The following is a 23,366-nucleotide window of genomic DNA, read 5'->3' as shown; positions in this document are numbered from 1 at the left end:
TGATGTCACAGAATACCTGTGGACGAGAAAAACCCAGCCTCAAAAAGAAAGACAAAACCAAAGAGTCCAGCCCGCGGGTTGCGTCTACTGAACTGCGCATAGAGAGCGTGCAGTCATGGGGGCGAAATGCTCTTTCTCCCCCAGCAGCCCGAGTGTTCGGGAGATTCGGTGCAGAAGAAAGCAATTTAACGTTAGCATTAAAGTTAATATCACTGAAAGCAAACCAAATGTTCCTATTCAGCAGAGCATGGAAAATTCATCCTGTTTTGGTGCCGGTCCCTGGCTTCAAATTAGTAGATGTCTCAACCCTTTGCTTGCTTCCTTTATCATTTGCCTTCTTATCTCTTATTTTTATATTCCAAAATTATATTTTAATTCTGCTTTGTGCCCTCCCCCGTCGACGTACAGACATTCGATGCAGGTGAGATACCTGCCCATGTGGCCGCCGCCCTGGTCTCCGCCTGCTGAGCGGCCGGGTTTCCCCGCTGGTCTGAGTCCCTGCCTGTCTGTCCCTCCCCTCCACGGGGCCATTTCTAACAAGTGAAGCAGAGAGACCACAAGCCCAGCCCTCCGGCTCGCATTCGGGACGGCCACACCACCTGCCATGTCCAGAAGGCCTCCCACTTATCCCGGGGTTGGGGAAGGTGAGGCAAAGGGGAAAAACAAAATCAATCAACGTCCAGAAAAAGAGGTACGTACCATAAAATAGACACATGGCGTCTGCCCTGCCCCCAGGAGGTACACAAGACTTCGGCCAGTCAGCAGGAGATTTCAAACCATTTCTCAGACACAAAGGCCACAGGAATAAGATGCCGATCAGAGGAGGGTCTGCAGGGAGCAGAAAAACGGGCTTGCGTGTGCCGGTACAGAACAACGGGCAAGCCGGCCGGCTCAGGCCTGCCGCCGATCACCGGCTTCTTGAGTCACAAAGAACCCAGGAGACGTAATGCTCAGCTTGGACCCCCCCACCGGTCTTCGGCAGGAACGGGGAACCCCCCACAACGGCCAGCTGACACTCACTTCCGCCCTGGAAGGCCTTGGAAGACACACAGCCTGAGGGATCCGTGTGCAGAAGGGAGCTGGCATTCTAGATTTCAGTGTTTTAATTGGTAGGACAAGGGCAAAGCTTAGGGTCTCCGCCTCTGAGGGCAGAGATAACACCCACTTTACTGCACATGCTGGAGCCCGGGGGGCCTGACTCTGGAAATGGCTCTCCTGTCATCCGTCACCTTTGAGACCTGAGCCATCGTTTCCGAAGGCCAGGGAGACCCAGCAGAGCATGACCTCAGGCCCAAAAGCAAGAACCCGCTCTATCCAACGCTTCTGAGCCAGGGCTAAGAGCGCCAGCCGCGCCCACGCTGCACGTGGACAGGGCAGGGCCAGAGGGGGACCAGTGGGAACAAGGATGGCCAGTCGGTGGCCCTCCATCCCCGCTTCCCCAAAACGGAAGCTCTGGTTGGCCGGGACTCACAAACTGACACACACATGTTCACTCGGTGAAATGCTTTGAAATGCTTTTGCCAATTCTTTGTGAACGAGGCCTTCGGCAAGGCTGGTAGGCAACCAAGGAGCTCCCCCAATGTCGCCGAGTGTAAGTGCAGCGGGCAGAGGACACCCCTGAGGCCCTGCTCTCTTCAGCGGGGAGAGAGCATCTCAGGGAACATTGGGAAGATCGCGGACTCCCACGCAGAGGTGCAAGACGGGAGCTTCCGGAAGACCCACCTGTTCTCACGGCCAGGACAAGGTCCCGCTAACCATGGGCGTCACAGCTGGACATCACCCCAGTCTCCTTGACCGTGGCTCTGGGAGGAAGGCTTTCGGGCCCTCGGGCATTTACTCCTAGCTGCTTTTCCTGCTGCCAACAAGGGGTCCCTCAGGTCCGTCTGCTTTCTTACTCATTTCTTCCTAGACTTTTCAGTGGTTGGGAATTTTTTTTTTTTTATTTACAAAATGATGCATAAGTGTATGCTCGCTTAAAAAAATAGCTTGTTGATGTTTTAATCTAATGCCGGATAAATCCCTGGAAGCTGACTCAAGGGTTTCTTCAATGTTCCCAGGGATGGTTTTAGGGTCATGTCTTCTTTGAAGGATTACACATGATTAATAAAAAAAAGAGCATTTAATAACCCAGAGTCTGGTTGGTGTTTGATATTTTGGCTAGATGCGCTGCTGACATTTTATTGACGGGGGTTCTGAGACGCTGGCAGTGGGCCGGGGGAGAGGGTGCGTGTTGACAGGGGGGCGGGGGGGAACGTGTTGATATCAGAAGGCCCGGCTCTGTGAAGCCGGAGGGATGCCCACTCATCTGCCACCACATGCTGTCCGGGGTGGGGAGGCCTTCTGCCCGCTCTCCAAGGGTAGGGTCTGGAAGTGGATGCTGCTGTGTCCTGTCTCTGGGTGGGGAGACACCTCTTTATGTCTAGCCCGCCCCTCTTGTTCCGCTAGACCAGCTGTGTGCATTTGCTCAGCGCCCCCCCCCCCAAAGACACATGACGGCTGCCCCACGCAGACCCACGGCCGCTGTGATGACACCGTCCGGCCAGGAGCCTGTGGAGGCGGCAGGCACCAGCCCAGGCCTGAGCTCACCGGTTCCCGTTAAACGTGGACTTGTACTCCCCCGTCGGATGCAGCGTCTCGTCTGCGTACACAGGCACAGCCGTCCGCACACACTCGTGGGAGCACTGGAGGGTCTCGTTGTAGGCCGTGAAGATGTCCAGGCTGCTGGGCACCCGGGCAGGGGTGAAGTCCGTCAGGTTCTGGCAGCTCTCCTCCTGCTGGTTGATCTTCCGCTGGTGGCTGGTCCTGCGCGTGTTCCCGCTTTGGGCACAGCTGGAAGAGAGCCAAGGCGACGTGGGGGCGGGGCGGGCCGGTGCCCAAACCCAGCACCTAAACTGTGGAACCTTCCTCTCCAGGCATTAATTATTCGTCATTTAATATTAAATGGTAATTTCCAGCCTCTTCGGGAAGATCAACCACAATCAAACAATCAGCTTGCTCTCTTTTTTTTGTTGTTGTTGTCAGTTAATAAAATCTGAATTGTAAATGTGGCCATTATGGCAGGGCCGCTTATGAGGTAAGTGGCTGAGCTGGGTTATCCCAGAGCTGAGGCCCTGTCTGGCCAAAGGATGTCACCCAGGCAGTGGTGTGGACGCAGTTTCCCCACGAATGGGTACGGGGGGGGGGCTGATCTGGTGGTTCGTTCTGGAAGGGACGATGTAACTATCTCTGGGGAGAATTAGTGAACGGGGAGCCTTATGCCTTCAGCCCTGCCCCCGCCCAAGCTCCCAGTTGGGGATGAAAGCTGGTCGTCCATCCTTCACTGCCGCCAGCAGGTCTATGGAGAGGACTGTTCCGCACTCCCCATGGATACTTCCCTGCTCCTCTGGTCCACAGAGCCTTCCCAACACTGTCAAGGATGGACATGGGCATCCCTCCCTTGTCAGCCAAGGTGTCTGACCCAGAAGACAATTGGTGACCCTCTCAGTCACTTCTGGCAAGTCACAAGAAGGATGAGTAGAAGCCCCATCCCCACGGTGAAGGGCAGCTAGGAGGAAATTTGGGGAGCCCCCAGTTGGAGGAACCTCATCAGGGCACCAGTGCCCCATCTCCCCATCCCTGCTGTGCTCACAGCCAATGAGGAAGAAGTGGCTTTGAGGGGCGAGTGTCCATAAGACCATCACGGTCATGCCCTGTCTCGGTTTTCCAACAAGATGAGCCCTGCTTCCCGATGCAGAGCCCCACCCTGTAAGCAAAGGTAGGAAGAAAATTGCAAAAGCCAAGGGACTCCCCCCCAAGGTCATGGAACCCCCTCATCCACGGCCTGGGTTGTCCTCCCCAGAAGGACTCTCTGAGGCTTTGCTGTAAACCCCACTATGGGAAACCAAGAGGGAGCTGTCCTGTTTGTCACACGGCAGGTGACAGAGTCCTGCCTCCTTTGAGGGCAGTCAAGAGGGTCGATGGGATTTGCCCTGCCATGCACCCATGCGCTCCTGGGCTCCAGAGTCCCTTCTCTGGCCAGCCATCCCCTGCCCAGGACTGCCCTGTGGCGAGCTGAGTGCGGTCCTCATCACCAGTCCCAGAAAACGCCTGGGGTCTAGGGTTTGCCAGCCTTCGGGAAGCCTCACTGTTCTCCGCGAGGTCGGTTTTGGGGGTTGTGCCAAGCCCCTCCTTCCCACCTTTGCTGACCCTGGAGACGGGCTTTCTCTCGAATTTCCATTGTCTGGACACTTGGGGGTGGCTGCCACCCATGAGCCCTGTAGGATTTCCTGCACCTGCTGGCAGCAGGGGGATTATCTGGGTGTGTTACTCTACCAGGGACTTTGAGCTCTGATGCTAAAAGGAGACACATTTGCTGGAGGAGAGGCTGCAGGCACACAGGGCCTGGGAGGTGTGTGTTCAGCAGGGTCACCCGGCAATGCCCCGATTTTCCCAGGGGTGTAGCAGGTGCATACACCCAGCAAGGCCAACCTCAAAGTAGGCCAATTTCCAGGAGGAAATAGGCAAAGGCAGGCGGCCTGGAGCAAGGCAGTAACCTAGTTCAGCAGACACAGAGCGGCGGCAAGAAGAAGGAAGGATTCAAGGCGGCTGAGCCTGGACAGCCAGGGGCAGCGAGGGGTGGGCACAGATCCGCCCAGGCCACCAGTGTCGGGTGGGTGACATCGCAATTTACACACGAGTGCAGAGACAGACAGGGACACCTGCCACCTGAGAAACCGTCATGGAGGCTGGGCTCGCCCGTATTCTGCAGAGAAACCACGGTGAGGGGGGACGCTCCCCAAGGGCTGTATCTGGGAGCGCAGCACCCGTGGTCGGCCGGGCTGCCCCGGGGCCGACGGGGAGCAGGGCGTAGCACCGGGTTCTCTGACCCAAATGAAAACTCAGTGATGTGGGACCGGGTTGGAAAAGTAGGAAAGCCTCTGTGCACACTTCCCACGGGACCCCCCATTTCCAGGCCAGAGGGGCCGAGGAGCCTTACCAGTTTTTTAAGACAAGAGTTGTAATCAGAGCAGCTATGACCATGATGAGGGAGACAGTGATGGTGATGATCTGATGAACAGCCAGACCTGGAAGAGAGGAAGTGGGGGGCAGCCGTGAGACCAGGGTGTGAGCAGAGGAGCCCAGCAGGGGCAGGGCCTTGTTCCTGCCAACTCAGGTCTCTCCTTCCCCAGGTGCCCTGGCTACCAGCACCGTTGTCACCTGAAGTCCAGGAAGCGAGGCCCCAGCCCCGGCCTCTCTGGGTCCCCCAGCTGTGACCGGGCCTGCGGGCAGCTGTGTCCTTTCTCGCACCTACCTGCCGAGCCCGCCACCTGGCCCAGGTAGGCTCTGGCTGGCGCATTCTTCCAGCCCCTGTCACCACTCCTCCCACCTGGGTGAGGGGCAGCACCTCTGAGTAGCAGCGCATTTGGCCTGATGCAGGAGTAGCCAGGACGGCCCAGGGTTTGTTGGGAATGTGGGGGACAGTGAACGTGGGTTGACACCCCCCGGCAGACCCAGGGGTACTTGGATCACTGGGGTGGTAGGAAAGGCTCCCACTTCCGGTCCTCTACCTGAGGCTCTTTTCCTCCTGACAACACATCTGTCACTACCTTCCTAGAACACAGACACTGGGGGCAACCTCAGCAGACTCCACTGGTCCATAAAAGCCACGTGCAAAGGCCTTGTCCTCCTCCAGTCAGATAGAACCCTACCTGAGGAGCCAGGCCGTAAAGGTCCTGGGGGCTCCGCACCGAGCCCTGCACACAGCAGCGTCTTGCCCCACCCAAGTGCCCGTCTGCCCTGTTGTGTTCTTGCACCTGGATGTTTAAGCACCTGCATCTCTCCACTGCCGGTGTCCATCTGCAGAGGCCCACCTATCACCCCAGAGGGACCCAGCAGGTCCCGGGGGGGCGGGGGTGGGTGAGCACAGCACATGTGTGTGTCCCAGTGTGGAGGATCTCAGAGTAGAAGATTTTTCTGGCGGTCTCCCAAGGACACAGTCTCGCAAACAGATGTTACCTCTCTACCGGACATGATCCTCGTGGGGGGAATTGCTAATAAATGATTCAAGGTTGGCATGACCAGAAAACAGGCTTTCTCCTCCCGTTTGCCCATCATCCGGGATATTTCTGCTTGTCGTGAGGGATTCCCGTCCCGAGCCCACAGGATAAGCACCGCTAGGAAAACTGGAGAAGGCACATGGATTTGGTACATGGAAGTCACGGACTTCCCCTTATTTATTCTTTTGTCCATTGATTCGGGAACCAGTTACTGAGCACCTCCTGCATGCCAAGCAGTGTTAGTTCTGACCAGCTCAGCCACGGTGCCCACCTGGAGCTGCTCTACTGCCCAGTTTTTAAAGTGGCAGCATTCACTGCTCGTTCTGGACGATGGCTTAACATACACCTATGCCCAAGTTGTGGCACCTGCTATGAGCCTTTGGGCCAGTTTACGTTCTCATCTAAGACTGCCAAGTCAGCTTTGCAATGGAACTGATAGCTAGTTATGCCGCAGGAACCACCCTCTGTCTCACCAACAACGGAGTGCCCACCAGCTTCAGTAATCCCTAACTATTCAGCAGCTTCCCCAACACCCAACCGAGACCTTGTTGGCAGAGGAAGGGTTGAAAAGGATGCTGATGGTGAGTGATGATGATGATGGTGACGGTGATGATGGTGACGATGATGGTGATGATGGTGACAATGATGATGGTGGTGGTGATAGTGATGATGGGGATGGTGGTGGTGATGGGCATGATGGTGGTGGTGATGATGATGGTGACGGGGATGACGGTGGTGGTGATGACGGTGGTGATGATGGTGATGAATGTGGAGATGATGAGAGTGATGATGGTGATGATGGCGGTGATGATTATCTCAGGCATGCTCAACAAGTTGTAGCGATTGTCAGATGTGCATGATCCCATTTATTCCTGATAACAACTCTCAAAGGTAGATACTGTCAGCATCAGTCATGGAAGTGAAAACTATGTGGGTCAGTTTGAGTAAGTTCCCTGGATCACATAGGGTCTATTGGCTCCAAAGCTCGTAATAAGAGCGGTAGTATATGATTCTGAGCTCAGATTTCATTCATCTGGTTTTTCTCTGACCTTCTTTAATCTCAGTCTTGGTCTCCTTTCTCCCAAGACTGAGGCTGGCACCTCTCTAATCTACATTCCTGGAGAAGAACATTCGTGGAGGCAGGCTCTTGAGCCTCATCATCCCCTCCACGGGTAGATCCCTTGGGAAGTGCTCTGGGTCCATGCAAAAAGCTTCTCAGGCATTTGTTGGCAGGTTACACCCCAACTTCCATGGCAAGAACTGAGTCTTTGTTTCTTGGGCTAAACCCTCCATCTTGTAGGTCAGGAGAATTCAACCTATGGAGGCTAGTGATATAAAAGAATACCCTGAGTGGGTGAGCCAAGAGGAGCATCAGGGGCTGGTTGAACTTCCAGGCAAGGCCTAGCCGGAGGCACTGAGAGCCCTTTCAAGAGCAGAGCTCTGTGCCGTCCTTTCCCCAACATCTGCAGGACCATGGGAGGCATAGGGCACTGCCAGATTTTGACCTCTCATCTTCCTACTATGGGAATTCTGTTGTGTTAAATATCTTCAGTGATAAAGTCCTTGGAAGAGAGGAGTTCCAAGACTAGCCACATCTTAGATGTCTGACTGCCTCCCATTCCCCCTGTGGGTTAGGATGGGAAAGCATTGATTCTCCCAGTCTGATGGATGTAAGAAACTGAAGCTTGGGGGAGAAATGGTTGGCTCAAGGGCCCCTCTCCCTCACTGATGATTCTCAGAACAGAAGATCAGCCCTTTGCTTGGGGTCCTCATAAGTCCCTGAAGCCCCTTAAGAAAGGGTGTCATCATCTTTACATCCACCCCTAGCCCCACGCATGCTCTGACACAGTCCCTTACCACTGTAGCTATGGGACACATTACATTTATAGTTGAAAAGTAGAATATAAAAATGAAGGGAACAGGGAGAAAGATATAATCCCAAGGTGTGCCTTGTTCTGGAGGCCCTTCTTCTGACTTCGGTGTGAAATTCCTCCATAGAACTTACCAAACTAAAATTTGGCAGAAATGATATATGGGTTAATAGCCAGCCAGATCATCTGGGTAAAAAATACGACAATAATAGAATGGCTATGCTTTCTGGAAAGACCTCTCTACGCCAGGCGCCTTGCTAAGTCTTCACACATGATCGATTTAATCCATCAGCATCCTGCACTTTTTCACCTGCCTGACCAACGAGGAGCCTGATGCTGAGGAGTAAAGTGACTTTCCCATCATCACTTGGCAGATCCAGGATGGAAGGCAATTCTCTGCTCCAGGGCCTCAGAGAAAATAAAATATCTAACGCCAAACTAACCCATCTGTGGCCACATTCTGGTCATAAAATTGGCTAGAGGCAAACATCTGACTACTCCTCACATACTGCCTTTGCAAGGCAAGCAGCCTTCTGCTTCAATGCCTGGCCCATAGGTCTTAATGGGCCCCTGGGCTCATGCACAAAACATCAATGGCTACAAGACAATCCCATAGACCCCATACTCATGATGGCTGAACAAGGATCAGGCCTTTTGACATGTGGCAAGAATGACACTTGTAAGAAGCAGTTTGGAAGACAGAAATCCATAAGGATGTCTCCCCTCATTTCCTTTCTTTGGGAGGTCAGCTACTAAGAAGAGAACAGAACAACGTGTGAGAAGTGGTTCCGTTTCAATCATCTGCCCTGTTATGTAGTCCTCTCCAAATGTCAGCCGTCCTTCCTTCATCTGTGTAAATCCCTGTAGTCTGGCCATAAAGGGGCAGAGAGTAAATATTTTAGGTTTCGCAGGAAGTGTGGTCTCTGTTGCAACTTCCCAATCCTGCCATTACGGGGCCAGACCAGCCATGGCCCATGTGCCAACCAATGGGCGTGGCTGTGTGCCAATAAAACTTTATTTACAAACACAGGCAGCGGCCAGATTTGGCTCATAGGCTATAGTTTGCTGGGCTCTAACTTAGGTGAATAGCTGAAGGTGGTTTGTCTTATGAATTAATGAGAATATATACCTGTTTTGAATGATTGGTTAAAGCCAGGACTCCAATGGCAATCCTTTGGTTCTGAAGACTAGAACCTTCCTCCTCCATCTTCAGAAGTTTACTGAGTTCTGGGAATTTCACTGGCCAGTTTCACCCTGCTGGGTTTGTCTGTGTGAGGTGGGCTTGAGAATAGATCATGCTGCATGACAGTTCCCTTGAGAACTCAATAGATTGGGTTCTTGGTGTTTGGACACCAGAACTCAGGGAGAATGTTACCAATGTAGTCCCTCCAAGGACCCACAGAATTATTTTAGCCATATGGCTCCATTTCCTCCATTGGGGTAGAAAAGGAGCCGCATTTTGTGAAAAGAAACCTTCAGATCACAGAACCGGTGTACGGAGAGGGACCTTTCCCTACTGGCTTTCCTCACCCCACACAAATGACAGGGTTCTTAGGAGGTTCTCTCCCCCGATTCTCTCCTTCCTCACTCCTTTCTGCCGATACTTACACCTTAAATAATGTCCCCTCTGGTCAGGTCCCTTGTGGCCATTGCATAATGCAAGCAGGAACATCTGTCCCCCAAACCCCACTGACCCTGGACAGGGCAATGTTAGTTAGTAGAGTATCTACAGCCCGCTGTCAGGGAGGCTGCGATCCGGTGAACAATGATGTTACCTTAAGGGAATGTACACTCTCCACCCCCCAGAAAAGCAACAAAACACAAACTTTCTCCCCTCTATTTACAAGGTCACCATTGAATCCATCTTCAAATGCTCTGCAATTCAGACCTGGTCCCAGAGTGCACGGCGTGCTGTGCGGGGGGTTCTTGCTTCCCCTTCCTGACAGGTGTTATTGTTCCTGCTAATTTAGGGGCTCTTTCTGCTCCTGGTAATTGCCACTGTATACTAATGTGCTAGGAATCAGCTGCCATCCAGATAATGAAAAATTATACCTGGAATAATGGATGGGGACAGATGGATTAGCGAACTCTGCATCAATCAATAGGGCTTTTATGGTTATATTTGTGGTGTTTTGTAATAAGATCAGGCCCTGGAGATTGATGTGGGCTTGGTAATCTATCTCCAGGTCTGGATGGGTTTTTGATTAAATAGAAGCTGAATCGCACACAGGCCACTGTCCGTGACAAAAACAAAGCCATCGAGGGCCTTCTTTCCCACCACTTGAGGGGCGTGTGGGCACATCTGGCTGGTGCACTTGGGTGGAGGCAGGAACGATGGCCCTGGAGTTTGCTGAGGCAGAGGGACGACCCATCTGTGCTGACAGCAGCTCATTTTATGATACAGGGATCTCATGCGCTTGCCCTGCGGGGACAAAGACCTGTTGGCCAATGGATCCAGGGACGCCTGTCTTCAAGGGCTTGACAGGTGAGAGGCGACAGGGTTTTCCAAAGGGCCAACTGCACTGCAAAAACACCATTCCTTTCCACAGAGGCTGCAAAACACAGACTGCACAGCACATCTCTGACAAAGTCTCTGGGAATACGGGGACACTCACAGCATCCCCTGCAGGACGGGGGAGAGGCCAGCCCAGCTTTCTTGAGGAGCAGGCGCTCCAGGGTTTGGGCTCATTCTGAAGCACCTGGCCACCTGACGGGGCGGGGAAGGCTGCTGAGGGGAAATGCATCTTCCCAAACCAGGATGCTCCAGAAAAACAAGGCTACCAGCTTTTGTGGCAAGGACACAAGGGGTGTGCCTTTTTCTGAGTGACCCCCGCAGTGTGTCCACACGGTGGGCGATGAGGAGGCCTCCAGCGCAGACCCTGTGGAAAGCAAGCTGCCTCTCATTGAAATTCTCTCCAGCTGCGAGCAGGACCACCGCCTAAAGAGGACAGAGTCCACCTCTGGAAATGGCTGTGCTAACACCTCACGATAACAGGGCAGAGGCAAGTCCTCGAGGAATCAAAGGACCCAAGTCAGTTTGTCCTCAACCGGGACATCTGGCCACGGCCGGAGACGGTTTTGGTTGTCACACGGAGGTGAGGGGTCTGTCCTACTGGCATCTAGCGGATAGACACCGGAGATGCTGGCAGATGTCTTACAGAGCACAGGATGATCCCATAAGAAGGAATGATCTGGCCCAAAATGTCAAAGGTGCTGAGTTTACTCACTAAAGGAAGAAATGCATGAATGACACCAGGAAACAGGTGTCCCCCATATGAACCCTGGATGGTCACACCCTCCAAACTGACTTGCTGGGACACCATTGCTGTGGCGGCCCCTCGTGAGTGGGTCAGAAACGTCCCGACCACACCCCACGTAGCCACAAAGGTGAGATGTGGCCCTTTGCCCATCACGATGTCCCTGTTCTCCCTCAGGTACTTCCTTCCTAGTAGCAACGGTGAGGCTGGGGGAGGGTGTGCGGAACTGCCCTCTGGCGTCTGCTGTGGGTGAACCCACCTCGTCACGCTCCTCTCAGTGGCGGTGGATGCCTGGCGGTGTTCTCAGTGAATCATTCACTCACAGCTCCCCACAACCCATGAGGTGGGTGCAGAGATGTTCCCCACTTCTACAGGGAGTTTGGGGGACTTTGTCAAGGTGGCGCGGCGTAATCTGAGAGGTCCCCAAGACCACTCTCAGGTTCACAAATTCACTCAAAGGACTCACAGAACTGAACGAAGCATTAACACTCAGTTTTGGTTTACTACAGTGGGAAAAAGCACAGATTAAGATCAGCAATGAGGAGGGGGCAGGGGGCAGAGTCCAGGAGAGGCCAGGCAGGAGCCCACAGCCGTCCCCTCCCAGCAGAGGAACGTGGGCGGCCCTACCTCCCACCAGTGACGATGCCCGACAACACGCGCAGAGTGTCGCCAGCCCGGGAAGCCCCCTGAGCCTGGGTGTCCAGTCTGCGCAGTGGCTTGGTCATGTAGTCATGGCCGGCCCGACGAGCTGACACCCTGTAACCCAAGGCCCCCACCGTAAACCACATTATTAGTGCAGGCTATCTGGTAAACCAGGACATTCTTATCAGGGAGGACATTTGGAAGGCTTACGGTGACCTCCCAGGAGCTGGGGTCAAGGTCATTCCTTTGAGCAAAGCTAATCCTTTAGTGCACATACAGCTAAGACCCAGCAAACCCGTGACTCAAACCCCAGCAGGCCTGGTCTGGGACCCATGCCTTTGGCTGCTCTCCCGCACAGCCCACTGGAGGACACTGGTTCTTTCCCCACGGGGGATGGCCAATGGCCATGCTGCTATGATCTAGGGAGAGCCTGGGCATCAGCATGCACACCCCACTGGCTAGGGTCCCCCAAATTGGGTTTGGTCTCCTGTCATCAGGCTCAACTAAAGCTGTCCCATCCACAGGTCAGCTACATCGAGGAGCAAATTCCTCACACGAGGAAACTTTCTCTGCATTTGAAGACTCCCCTGAATTTCAGAGCACCGTGGGGAGACAGAGGCAGCTGGGGGCCAAAAAGATCGCACAGCATCTGGGTCCAGACTCAAACAAACACACTGGAGTCCACGGAAAGGGTGGGATGTGGTGGGCAGAGAGGCTGGGAAAGCCCATTCACTTCCAGTGGTGTCCTCATTTTATGGATTGAGCTGTGTCTCCCCAGAACTCATATGTGCAAGCCCTACCTGCTGGTGCCTCAGAACGTGACCTTATTTGGAAACAGGGTCATTGCAGACGTACTTAGTTAAGATGAGGGCACACTGGGGTCCGTGGCCCTGACCTAATATGACTAGTGTCCTTATAAAAAGGGGGGATTTGGAGACAGATATGCACACAGGGACAAGGCTGGATTCCCGCCGTCAGAGCCCATGAACCACAGAAGCCCGGACAGAGGCTGGGATATCCTCCCCTGGAACCTTCAGAGGGAGCACGGCCCTGCTCTCAACCTCTGGCCTCCCGAAGTCTAAGGCAGTAAAACCCTGCTGTTTCCACCACCCACTCGGGTATGTTGTTATGACGGTCCTGGGGACCGAATACACCTGAGCTGAAATGCTTTGTGGAGGCCCAGGAGCCTCGGGTGGGGCGGGGGTGGGGGGTGGTCAGGCAGAGCCACGGAGGCCCTCGCTGTACTTCTCAAAGCCACCATCCACCAGACAGCAGACTTCAGCCAGCCCCAAGACAGCTGGTGCTGGCACCTGAGAGTCAGGACCCAGGACAAGCAGCCTGGTCCCTCTGTAGTGGGACGGACAGTGTCACAAGACCCAGGACAAGCATCCTGGTCCCTCACCCCAAATTCATGTCCACTTGTGCAACCTCAGAATATAACCTCATTTGGAAATAGAGTCTTTGTAGATTTAGTTAATTACTTCAGGATCTTGAAATGAAATCATCCTGGATTTAGGGTGGGCGGTCAATCCAATGGCTGGTGTCTTTCAAAAACCCCGAAGAGGGCACAGAGAGACATGGAAAAACTCCACATGACAGCGACGTAGAGGGCGGAGGGGTCAGGAGTCCAGAGTCAGGAGCCCATGGCTGACAGCAACCAGGAGAAGCTGGAGGAGACAGATAGGACCCTCTTCTAGAACCTTCAGAGAAGGCGCGGCCCTACTGGAGTCTTAGCTTTGGCTTCAGGCCTCCAGCACCTCGAGAGAACAAATTTCCATTGCTCTGAGCACCCCCCCCCCGCCAGGGCTTCTCCCTGGCGGCCCTAGAGGTTCACATACTTGCTTGGCCTCATGATTGTCTCTCAGCAGAGTTAATTCAGAGGATGCGGGAACACCATTAGCCGTGTGGCTGGCGCACAGTAGGCCCACAGCAGGAGTCTTCCCCGTGTGGCCGCGAGCCATGCACCTCCTCCCTGCACACACACGAACCCCACCCCCCAGGGCTTGGTGACAAATGGGGCTGCGGTTTGCCTGTCTCCCCCTCTCTGGGGTCCCGGACACCACGCTGAGCAGAGAGGCCTTGAAGCAGAGGTCAGAAAACTGGGCCCTGAGGGCCAAAGCCAGCCCCACCATCTGAGTCTGTCAATAAAGTTTTATTGGCTCGTGGCCTCATCAAATTCCTGGACGTGATGTCTGAGCTTGCTCCTGTGCCTCCAGGACAGGGTCCAGTCGTGTGGCCTGAAAGCCTAAAAGAGCTGCTATCTGTCCCTTTAGGAAAGAGTTGGGGACCCCTGCCCTAGAGGGCCCCCGAGAACTCCACAGTGGATGCCGCTGTGTGTGACCGGCGAGGACGGGGGCGAGGGAGGCCAGGGAGAATGAGGGCTGGCCCTCCGTGCCCCTGCCCACCCCTGGTCTCAGGGCCTCTCCCGCCGTAGGACTCCACGCACAGGGGCCCCTCGTGGAGGGCAGCACAGGCTGGATAAGCATCTCCGAGGTAATTTACCAGCTCCAAGAAGGGGTTACACCGGGGGGCCAGGCCCCATCCATCTGGTCCCTCTGACTCCCCTTCACTGCGCAGCAGTGACCAGGATGCTGAATCCTGGCCCAGGAAATGTGCCTCCCGCCTTGGGCCCCGCGGCCTCAGAGGCCGGCTCAGACCTGCTCACTCACAGGCAGTGTTTCTGAGCAGAAAGGCCAGTCCCGAGGGAAACACAACTCCCTCCGCACAGAGGTTGAGATTCTCAACCTCAGGGTGGCTTTCAAAGCATGAGCATCGCAGCTTCTCCAACCCGCCTCTCTCTGCCCTCTCCCCAGCCTTGTTTGCCACTGCCTCCCAGGGTGCATGGTGCATGGGCACACACAGGCTTGCACACGCACAGGCACCCCATGCATGCACACACACGCACACACAGGCTTGCACACACACAGGCACGCACACACAGGCACCACACGCACGCACACACAGGCTTGCACGCACACAGGCACCCCATGCATGCACACACACGCACACACAGGCTTGCACACACACAGACACGCACACATAGGCACCACATGCATGCACACACAGGCTTGCACGCACACAGGCACGCACACATAGGCACCACATGCACGCACACACAGGCTTGCACGCACACACTGAACTTACTGCTCATCTCATTCAAAAACAGAAGCAGCTGATACTCAGCTTTGAGCTCAGTAGCCAACATGGAAACGACCCACTTCCTGGACTTAAGTCCCAAGAGCACTGGGCCATCTCAGCAAAGGACGGCGGTGAGGAAGGAGGGTGCAGGGGGAAGCCAGCATCGCTCCTCTCTAACGAGAGGTCGGGGGGCTGGGGAGGGACGCCCCCGTGGTGCCCATCAGCCAACCTCAGACCAGCAGAGGAGCTTCTGTGAGGAGAGCAGCCACGGTTCACCGCCGTGGGCCTGGTGGCCCGGGCTCTGGGGCCCACGAGTCAGCTGCGGAGTCTTTGGCTGGATTAGTCACCAGGGCCACTGGCACCCGCCACCGGGACGGAGTCCGCATTTAGCCCATACAGTGGTGAATGGATCGAACCGCCAAGCAAACAGCACGCGCTCCCCCGCAAAACCTGGCTGCCCTCCCTCTCAGAGCATCCTCGCCGTGCGACCTGGATATTCCCGTCCCCCAGAGGACGCGCCAGCACCGCCGTGGAGCTCCAGATTGGGAGCCAGCGCTCAGTGCGTGTGCGGAGGGCAGTGGCTCTCGCCCTGCTTAGCGTCACTTACGTGGAGTGTGGGCAGAGGCTCAGGCCGCCTTCCTGGTGCAGGACGGCTGGTGCTGGGCGTACCAGCTCCGTGCGTGGCCTGGAGCAGGTGCCTGCTACATGCATTCTAGATAAAGGGACGGACCAATGCCTACTGTGTATCAGAAAGCCCAGCAGGCACACCATGGCCAGATTCCCACCCAGAGGCCAGTCCTGGAGGCCTGAGTCCTGCTAATCTTTTTAGTTGGGGATCTCTTTAAAAATACGTTCCCTGTGCCCCAGACGCCTACCCAAGCCCGAAGGACAGGGCCCAGACTGGAGGGTATCCATTTCCTGTGGCTTATGCACTTGTCTCCTCCTGATTCTCAGTGGCATCTCAGCATCTTGACTGTGGCCCAGGACACAGATGCTGTCTAGCAGCCGCAGGGGCAGGGCAGAGCCTGGCAAGTCCTCTCGGGCCTGCAGGCAGAGACACAAGGGCCTAGGAAGCGGTTCCCAGACGCTGGCCAGATAGCGGAGGTAGACCCTGGTGAGAAGACCCTTACCTGTCGGTGTGTCACGGGTAAGGACAGAACTATGGGACGGTCACAGACGTCACCATGAGCTCAGCCGCACCTAGAGCGGGCTCACTCGCGTTCTGCCCCAGCACGGATCTGAGGCTCTGAGCCACCTGCCTCCTGAGCCGCCCTGGAGGCCAAAAGGACACACAGGATGCCCCCACCCAGCGCCCGGGGCAGAGCAGGTGCCATCGCGGCTCCTGTCCGGGGGGTCTTGGGCAGAAAAAAGCAGTGTTTGGATGCAGCCCTGAGAACCTGATTTCTGGTGGAAGCTGCCCGGTATCCACCGGGGTCACTCCTGAGGGCCGTCCCAGGGGAGCCGTGCTGTCGTGGAGCAGAGGCACGTCAGTGTGCCCTTCAGGAAGAGTGAGGCAGAGGGGACGTGTCTCTGCTGTGCCCACAAGGACCTCAGACGGCCGCCCTATCCTCCCTCGTCCCCAGGCTGGGTCTGACTGCCCCCGATGTCACATGATGGAAAAGTGACAGTGTTACATGTTCGTTCAACAGCTGAGGACCTACTATGTGCAGACACAGGCTAGACACTAAGCTGCAGCCCGGTCCCCACCACGCTCACATCGCAGTCTAGGGGCCGGAGGGGCAGGCGCCAACATCACGCTCGGGAGTAAACGTGCATTGTGTCGTGACAAAGGCTTCAATGACAAAAGGTACCATGATGGCCCAGGATGGAGGCAATCAGGCAAGACTTGGGGGCCCCAAGTCTTCACCCCGCCCTCCGGCCATACTCCTGGCTGCATCACTTTGCAGTGTCCCCCACCCAAGGAGGGGGTGACCTGCCCCAGCAGTCGCCTCTGGGCCGTGCGTGGGGCACAGGCTCGTTCGCACATTTGCTGTCACCAGGAGAACGTGCCGGGCCCAGATGCAGCAGGTTTACACCCTGAGTTTGGTGCCGTTCGTTGCTGGGACGGCAGCTAACTGATACTCTCAGTGAAGGGGGAGGGCGGTCTTCCAGGCAAAGAGAAGGAACCACACGGTCCAGGGTCACAGGAGACTGCCAGGGAGGCCCCAGGACACAATACAGGAGATGACTACTCCCCGCGGGGCAGGGCGGCTTCAGGTCCAGAGCGCTCAGGGTGTCAGACGTTAGCAGGCACCACATCTCACTCACTCTGTCGCCATGTCCCTGAGCAGCTTCTCACATACGAGCCATGGTCCCAGGGTCTCCCCTTGGAAACAGTTCTGGCACACAGGACGCAGAAGGGATACGGGACAGACTGGGTTTGCTTTGTAGAAGAGAAGAGTTTCGGGAGGTGTCTGTGGGCAGCTGAAGGCACCCACCCACAGGGGCTAAGGGGGATGCAGACCATGGCCCTCCCTAAAGACGCTTCTCAGCGTTCCAAAGCGAGAGTTTTGTGCTGTCGTTGGAACCGGGGGCTCCGTGCGGGAAGCTGAGCTCCCCGCTAGAGGCCCCTGACACACGAGCTTGAGAACTGTCTGGTAAAGAAGCCTGTGTCCTAAAGTTGGTTTGACCCAGCACCCCCCGTACAACCCAAAACAGGCGCCCTCCTCTCGCATCACGTGGTGTCTGAACCCCGGGCGGAACCTGGTCCCCGTGGAATTCTGCAGCACACAGCTTCCGGCGATCGGAAGTCAGAGAAGGGCTGTCCACGACCTACGAGGGCTATGAGCACCACCCAGAGCATCCGGGGAGCACTGGTCCTGGACTCGCTGTGTGGAGCTCCAGCCACCGCCGAGTGGCGTCCTGCGCAGCCAAGCCCCTGACCTCGGCTGGCATTTGCTGCAGGGCCCTGTGGTGGCCACCACTCGTCTGCACGCTGGCGGAGCTGGGGAAGCCCATCCACAGCTGCCTTCCAGGGACTCGGCGAGCTCAGAGTCAGGCCTTTAGGGTTGAACCGAGCCCGAGGGGCAGGAAGGGAGGGAGGGTCCGGCCACATCCCTTCAGAGCACGGTGCAGCTTGCAGACAGAGCCCGGTGCTCAGCTGGCCGTCGGCTCTGCCTTCAAAATTCACTGACAATGTCAACGGAGCCAGCGGGAGGGAGATGGCTATCCCTGCGTTCCATTAAAACCACTGCGAAGCCCTAAAGTTTGAGGAAATTGCAATGCAATTTGGACGGGGCGGGGAGTGTGGGAGAGAAGTCCACCAGCTTCCCGCAGGGGTGCTCGGAGCACTTTTTAAAAGCTGCCTGCTGGGGAATGTCGTTAATCCCAACGGCGGCCACCGGTTGCATGCTAACTACCATTTTATTAAAAACAATAAACAGACAAATACATGTATTCAACAGGCCCAAATACCCCCTCTCCCACCCAGGGGTCCCGCATGGCCAGCCCACTGCCCTCAGGAAGTTGTCTGACCCCCTTCTCCCACCAGGAGGGGGCACTTAAGAGTCACTACTGTCCCCACCCACCCCAGCTCCAAGGCAGGGCGACCTGTCCGGACAGCTGGGAAGGGCAGGACAGGATAGGCCCAGGCAGTGGTGGCTCCGGGCACTGGTCCCCGCGATGCCAGGAGAGCAGGGAGGAGGGCCTGAGGGGTGGGAGGTGCAGGGGAGGGGTGGCACGGGGTGGGAGACGGAGGCTGGGGAACAGCTGCCCTTTGCTTTGACGTGTGGTCCTGATGACATTTGAACCCATGATTGCAAGACGGCCTTTCAAAGCCCAAGACTGAGGCCCCGCCAAAGAGAATAAGCAGAAACCACCTCAGTCTGGGGGATCAGAAGCCAGGAACTCCCTGCGAGTTTGAAGAACAGAAGAGGCGTTGTTGTCCCACCTCCAAGATGACAGCCGTTTGGAGTCAAGGAGGCGTGTGTAGGCTGCAGACAGAAATGGGGGCTGAAGCCTTCCGAGGGGGACGGGCCTTCCAGAAAGACGGAAACCTAGCTTCCAGTCCTCATGATCTCAGCCGAGGTGGCTGAGGGGTGGCCTCAGGGGCAGGAGTCCCAGACGTTTCCTGTGAAGCACCAGGGGTTAGCGGTTTAGGCTTGGAGGCTGATAGGGTCTCATCTCCAAAGCTGCCACAGATACAGGCAAAGCAACAGGTGCAGCGGTGTCCCGGGAAGACTCCGCCTGTGGCCACTGACATTCGAATTGCAACTCATCTTCACGCGCTATGAAATACGACCCTTTTGATGTGCGCCCACCTCAGATCAAATCCTGTCCACCGCTTCTCATCCACAATGTCCAGCACTGAACGCAAGTTTACCAGGCACACCAGAGGACAGCACCAAAGAGTAAAATCCAAGAGGAAGGACACAACAGACCAAAGCAGTGGTCTCACAGAATATCTAGGTGTTTGTGTTACCAGGTGCTAACTCCAAAATTACAGGTGGTTAATATAGTAAAGAGAACAGGTTACAAGACTGAGACTTTCCAGAGGGAATGGCGATACGTATAAATACTAATATCTCATGTACAGATCACGTACGTGAATAATTCATATGTGCGCATACAAATAAAACACGTGGGTATTTTTGAAGCAAATAGAATCTGTTCCCGCTAATTCCAGTGGGACTGGCCCTGGGCAGCTGGGGTTTCTTCCTTTCTCGGTCCTGCTCTCCCCACTTGTGTAATGAGGACCTGAGTCTACATCGGTTGCTGAGCCTGGACACTGTACTTTCAGGGGTTGGAGGAGAATCGAGGAGGGCCTGAGGCCCTCTCTCTCTCTCTCTCTCCTTCCTGTGCTGTCCTCTTTCAACCTGTTCTCTGTACTGGGGGTACAAGGTTTCACTAGAAAGGACTTTGAAAACGTTTGGGTTGATCAGCACAGTCGGGCCTTTCCAGCAGCAGCAACATAAGATTCTGCCTGAGGAGGAGGTCTGTGATGGGCTCCAGCTGGACTCTTCAGAGGAGGGACACACCATCAGGAAGGGCCCTGGGCGGGACCTGTCTGGTGGCCGGAACAAGGGCCACGTGGTGAGGAACCACAGGAGCACGACGAGGCCCACGCAAAATGGCGCACACGGTCTCTTCTGCATCAGGATGTGTCTCCGTGGGCTCCCCAAGACCTGCCACGTCCTGGGGCTCCAGCCCGCATCTGACGCCTTGAATTCACCATTTTGGTCCTGGTTTTATACATGTCTTTTGAGAGGCAAACTCCTTGTAAGAGGAATAAATCATTGAGGTGACAGCGTAATTGGGCGGAGATGTGTGGGAAGAAGGCGTGGGAAGTCAAGATCGTTTCTTACTGGCTGAAGGGATTCAGAGCAACAAGAAAATCCTGGGTCCTGACGCGAGGGGTGTCGCTGAGAAGCAAAGAACGAATGGAAGCCCCCGTCTCCGAGGACTCCACGCACAAGCTGTGTTGAGCTCCGCTTATGTATCTGATTTACACCCTGCGACAGAATACTCCTGTTTCTTCAGCACCTGCTTCGTGCCAGGTGGACCCTCGGCCTCCCTAGCTCCGCAGGGCGGCAGACACGGGGTTCACGGCAACTGCACTGCGCTCCCCCCCGCCCAGGCAATCCCATCAACTCTCAGAGCCATGGTTACCATCTCCACCCTGACCGGGCCCACGGCATCTTCTGTTCTCATTGTCCTGTCTGTTGGGATCTTGCCCTGGGGTACCTGCACCCCTAAGCACAAAGCAAACCTGTTCCTTCCTTGTCCTTCCATCCCGTGGATGTCGCCAGTGGTGCCTCCTCCTTTCAGCCCCTCCTTTCAGGACACGCTCGGCTTTACCCTCCTCGTGCATCTGTGATGATTTCCTCCGTGCACCGAGCCCTGTACTCTGCACAGCAGCTTCCCTGGCTAACTTGTCCTGTCTCACTGCGGGCAGCGCCGTCACCATCCAGGGAGCTGGCAGGTGTATGGCCTGGAGGGGGTCTGGTGGCATTAGGACGGGGGGTGAGCAGGAAGCCCGGTCCAGGAGCCAGGCCCCCACCCCCACCCCGGCCAGCCCCTCAGCCTCTGTGTTCAGAGGTACCTGTGCATTGGGCTTCTGCCCAGGTCTGGCCGTGAGTCAGTGCTCCGTGACCCGCTCTCACCATTCCTGAAATGGAAACACACATTGCAAAGAGCAGGGATGCTTTTTCCCTTGGCTTTTGTCTCCACTGCATTCTGTCCTCTCGCACAAAACGCTATCATCTGGTGTGTTCACCAGCTCTCTCGTCTTCGGGTGACAGAAGCCGGGTCCTGGGTAGAACCGGGGAAGAGGTCCCCGGCAGAACGTGCACACCATGAGGGCTGCGGCACACCCCGGCTGTGGGCTGGGCAGAGAGGCCCCCGCACCGAGGCAGAGAGCGCTGCCCCCCAGGCTCATCACATAGCCCACGTTCCGGAACTGCAGGGGATCGGAGTGTTCCTTCAGAGTCACCCATGTGCTCCAGGCTGCACTGGGCCAAGATGCCCAAACCCTCCCCAGGCCACAAAGAGCTCTGCCAGGTCCGGCAACCATGATACTATCTCCGGATGGAGGTGAAGAAGAAACGATCATGATGAGGAAGAAAGAGTGGTGTGGGAGGTGCACCTGCCCAGGCAGGCCCCGCAGGAGTCCCTGGCAGTGGGAGCGCCCAGGGCAACGGAGGGCTGGGCTCGGGCCACCGAGGCAGGTTCCAGAAGTGGCCCGGTCACCACCGGCTTGGCGACCCCAGGCAGGGAGGTTGGCTGACCACTCCACATCTTGGATTCTGCGACAGGAATCAGCAAGAGTGACCACTGCCTCACTCACCCCCCAAGTTTGGGTCAGGGTGGTGGGGTTCTCGTCCCTGTCTCTTGGCCACCCCATCTGAACCGTCACCCTCTCCCTGGGACACTGGATGGTGTTATTGGAGAGGAACACCCACATCGCTCTTCTCTCTCTCTCTTTCCCTCTTTCCCTCTCTCGGAAGGTTAGATCCCTTCTTCTCTAGTCCAATCAGACCAAACAGGGGTCCACCTCACCCTCCTCCTGAGGTGACTGCAGTGTCCCCCCATGGGGGTGGAGAACGAAGGGGTCTCACAGGAGATGTCTGGGGTTTGCGGTGCCCCCCGCCACGGCACGTGCCCCACATCAGCCTCATGCTTAGGGGACCTGCTGGTCCTGCTCTGGCGAAGGATGGCATTCTGTGTGTAAGGGCAGTGACTGCCAGGCACACTGCTCCCTCAGGCTCAAAACCCATTTTTAAGAGTTATGAGGGTGGCAAGGTCACCCGTCAGGTCCCGTTGGTCACCTCCTAGGCCCTTGTGTAGCTCAGAGGTCTCAAGGGCATTGTGAAATGCCTCCACACCTCCCATCTCCTCTGGTGCACGCGTGTGGACACACACTGGCAAACAGAACCCACACACGCATACGCCCTCCCCTACGTGCGGGGGCCCTGCACACCTCCGGTGTCCCGGTCGCTGCGTCCCTCTGTGCATGTTCCTGGTGGACGAGCAGACACCCAAATCCCTTCATTCTACCTGCAGCGCCCCTTCTCTGCTCGCGCCTCCCACACAGCCTCCCTCCCGGTCAACTGTCCTCCGAGCACTCGCTCTGAGAAGGGCAGGGGCAAATGCACAGAAGCACCTGCGGCCCGTGAGGCCCACGCCCTGGGCTTGCAGTGTCCCTGCCTCCACGCTGCACAGGCCCAGCGGGTGGCAAGTCAGATGTTATCTCAGCTTTGCAGATAAAAAGACCAAGGTTCCAAGACAAGGGGACTTCTCCAAGGCGTCTCTGTGGCGCAAAGCCCGGCACGGCTCGAAGGTGGCGCTTGACTCATGTCCCGTGCGAGGCAGACGTGTGGGGCCCGTGGGGCCCTGGGGGCACCCCGTCGGCTGCTCTCTGGTTCTTCACAACCCAGCAGGGATACAAAGTCAACAGGACTGAAATGCCAGGAGCTTTCGACGCTGAACTCAGGGGTCGGGGTGGGGGCTTAGCATGTACAAGAGTTTAGAAACTAAAAGTGCCCCCCCCCAAGAGATAGGCTGGAGTCCCAACCCCAGAACCTCAGAATGTGACCCTACTTGTACACAGGGTCGTACAGACGTGATTAGTTAAGATGAGGTCATACCGGGGCAAGGTGACCAGTGTCCCTATAAGAAAGGGGGGGGGCACACAGAAACGCACACAGAAGGTAGAGGCCATGCGGCAACAGAGGCAGAGGTCCAGGTGACTCCCAGGAACCCCTGGGAGTGGAAGAGGTGGGAAGGATCCTCCCCATGGCCCTGTCCACACTTGGGTCCCAGACTCCCGGCCTCTAGACAGTTGAGCACAATTTCTGTTGAGCCCAACAGCCCCAAGGAGCTACACTAACAGTAAAGTTGGGATTCCATGGGGTCAGACAGCTGAACCTTCAGGGGAGGGGTCTTCTGTGGCAGAGCCGTGGGCTGGACCAGCACAGTCTCCCAGC

The 23,366-nt window shown here is 56.2% G+C and overlaps 1 protein-coding gene across 1 annotated transcript in view; it reads right to left on the bottom strand.

The window, feature by feature from the left end:
• Positions 1-398: 398 nt before the first annotated feature.
• Positions 399-23,366, bottom strand: part of AJAP1 (adherens junctions associated protein 1) — a 56,494-nt gene continuing 33,526 nt past the window's right edge. Inside the window, exons 3-5 of the mRNA XM_042953285.1 lie at positions 4,976-5,063; positions 2,587-2,829; positions 399-828 (exon numbers count right to left, since the gene is read on the bottom strand). Coding sequence (XP_042809219.1) covers positions 759-828; positions 2,587-2,829; positions 4,976-5,063 — 401 coding nt within the window. The 3' untranslated portion in view covers positions 399-758. The remainder of the gene's footprint in view (positions 829-2,586; positions 2,830-4,975; positions 5,064-23,366) is intronic.

Source organism: Panthera leo, chromosome C1 (assembly GCF_018350215.1).
Source record: "Panthera leo isolate Ple1 chromosome C1, P.leo_Ple1_pat1.1, whole genome shotgun sequence".
NCBI lineage: Eukaryota > Metazoa > Chordata > Mammalia > Carnivora > Felidae > Panthera > Panthera leo.
This window is presented reverse-complemented; position numbering and strand designations above follow the sequence as displayed.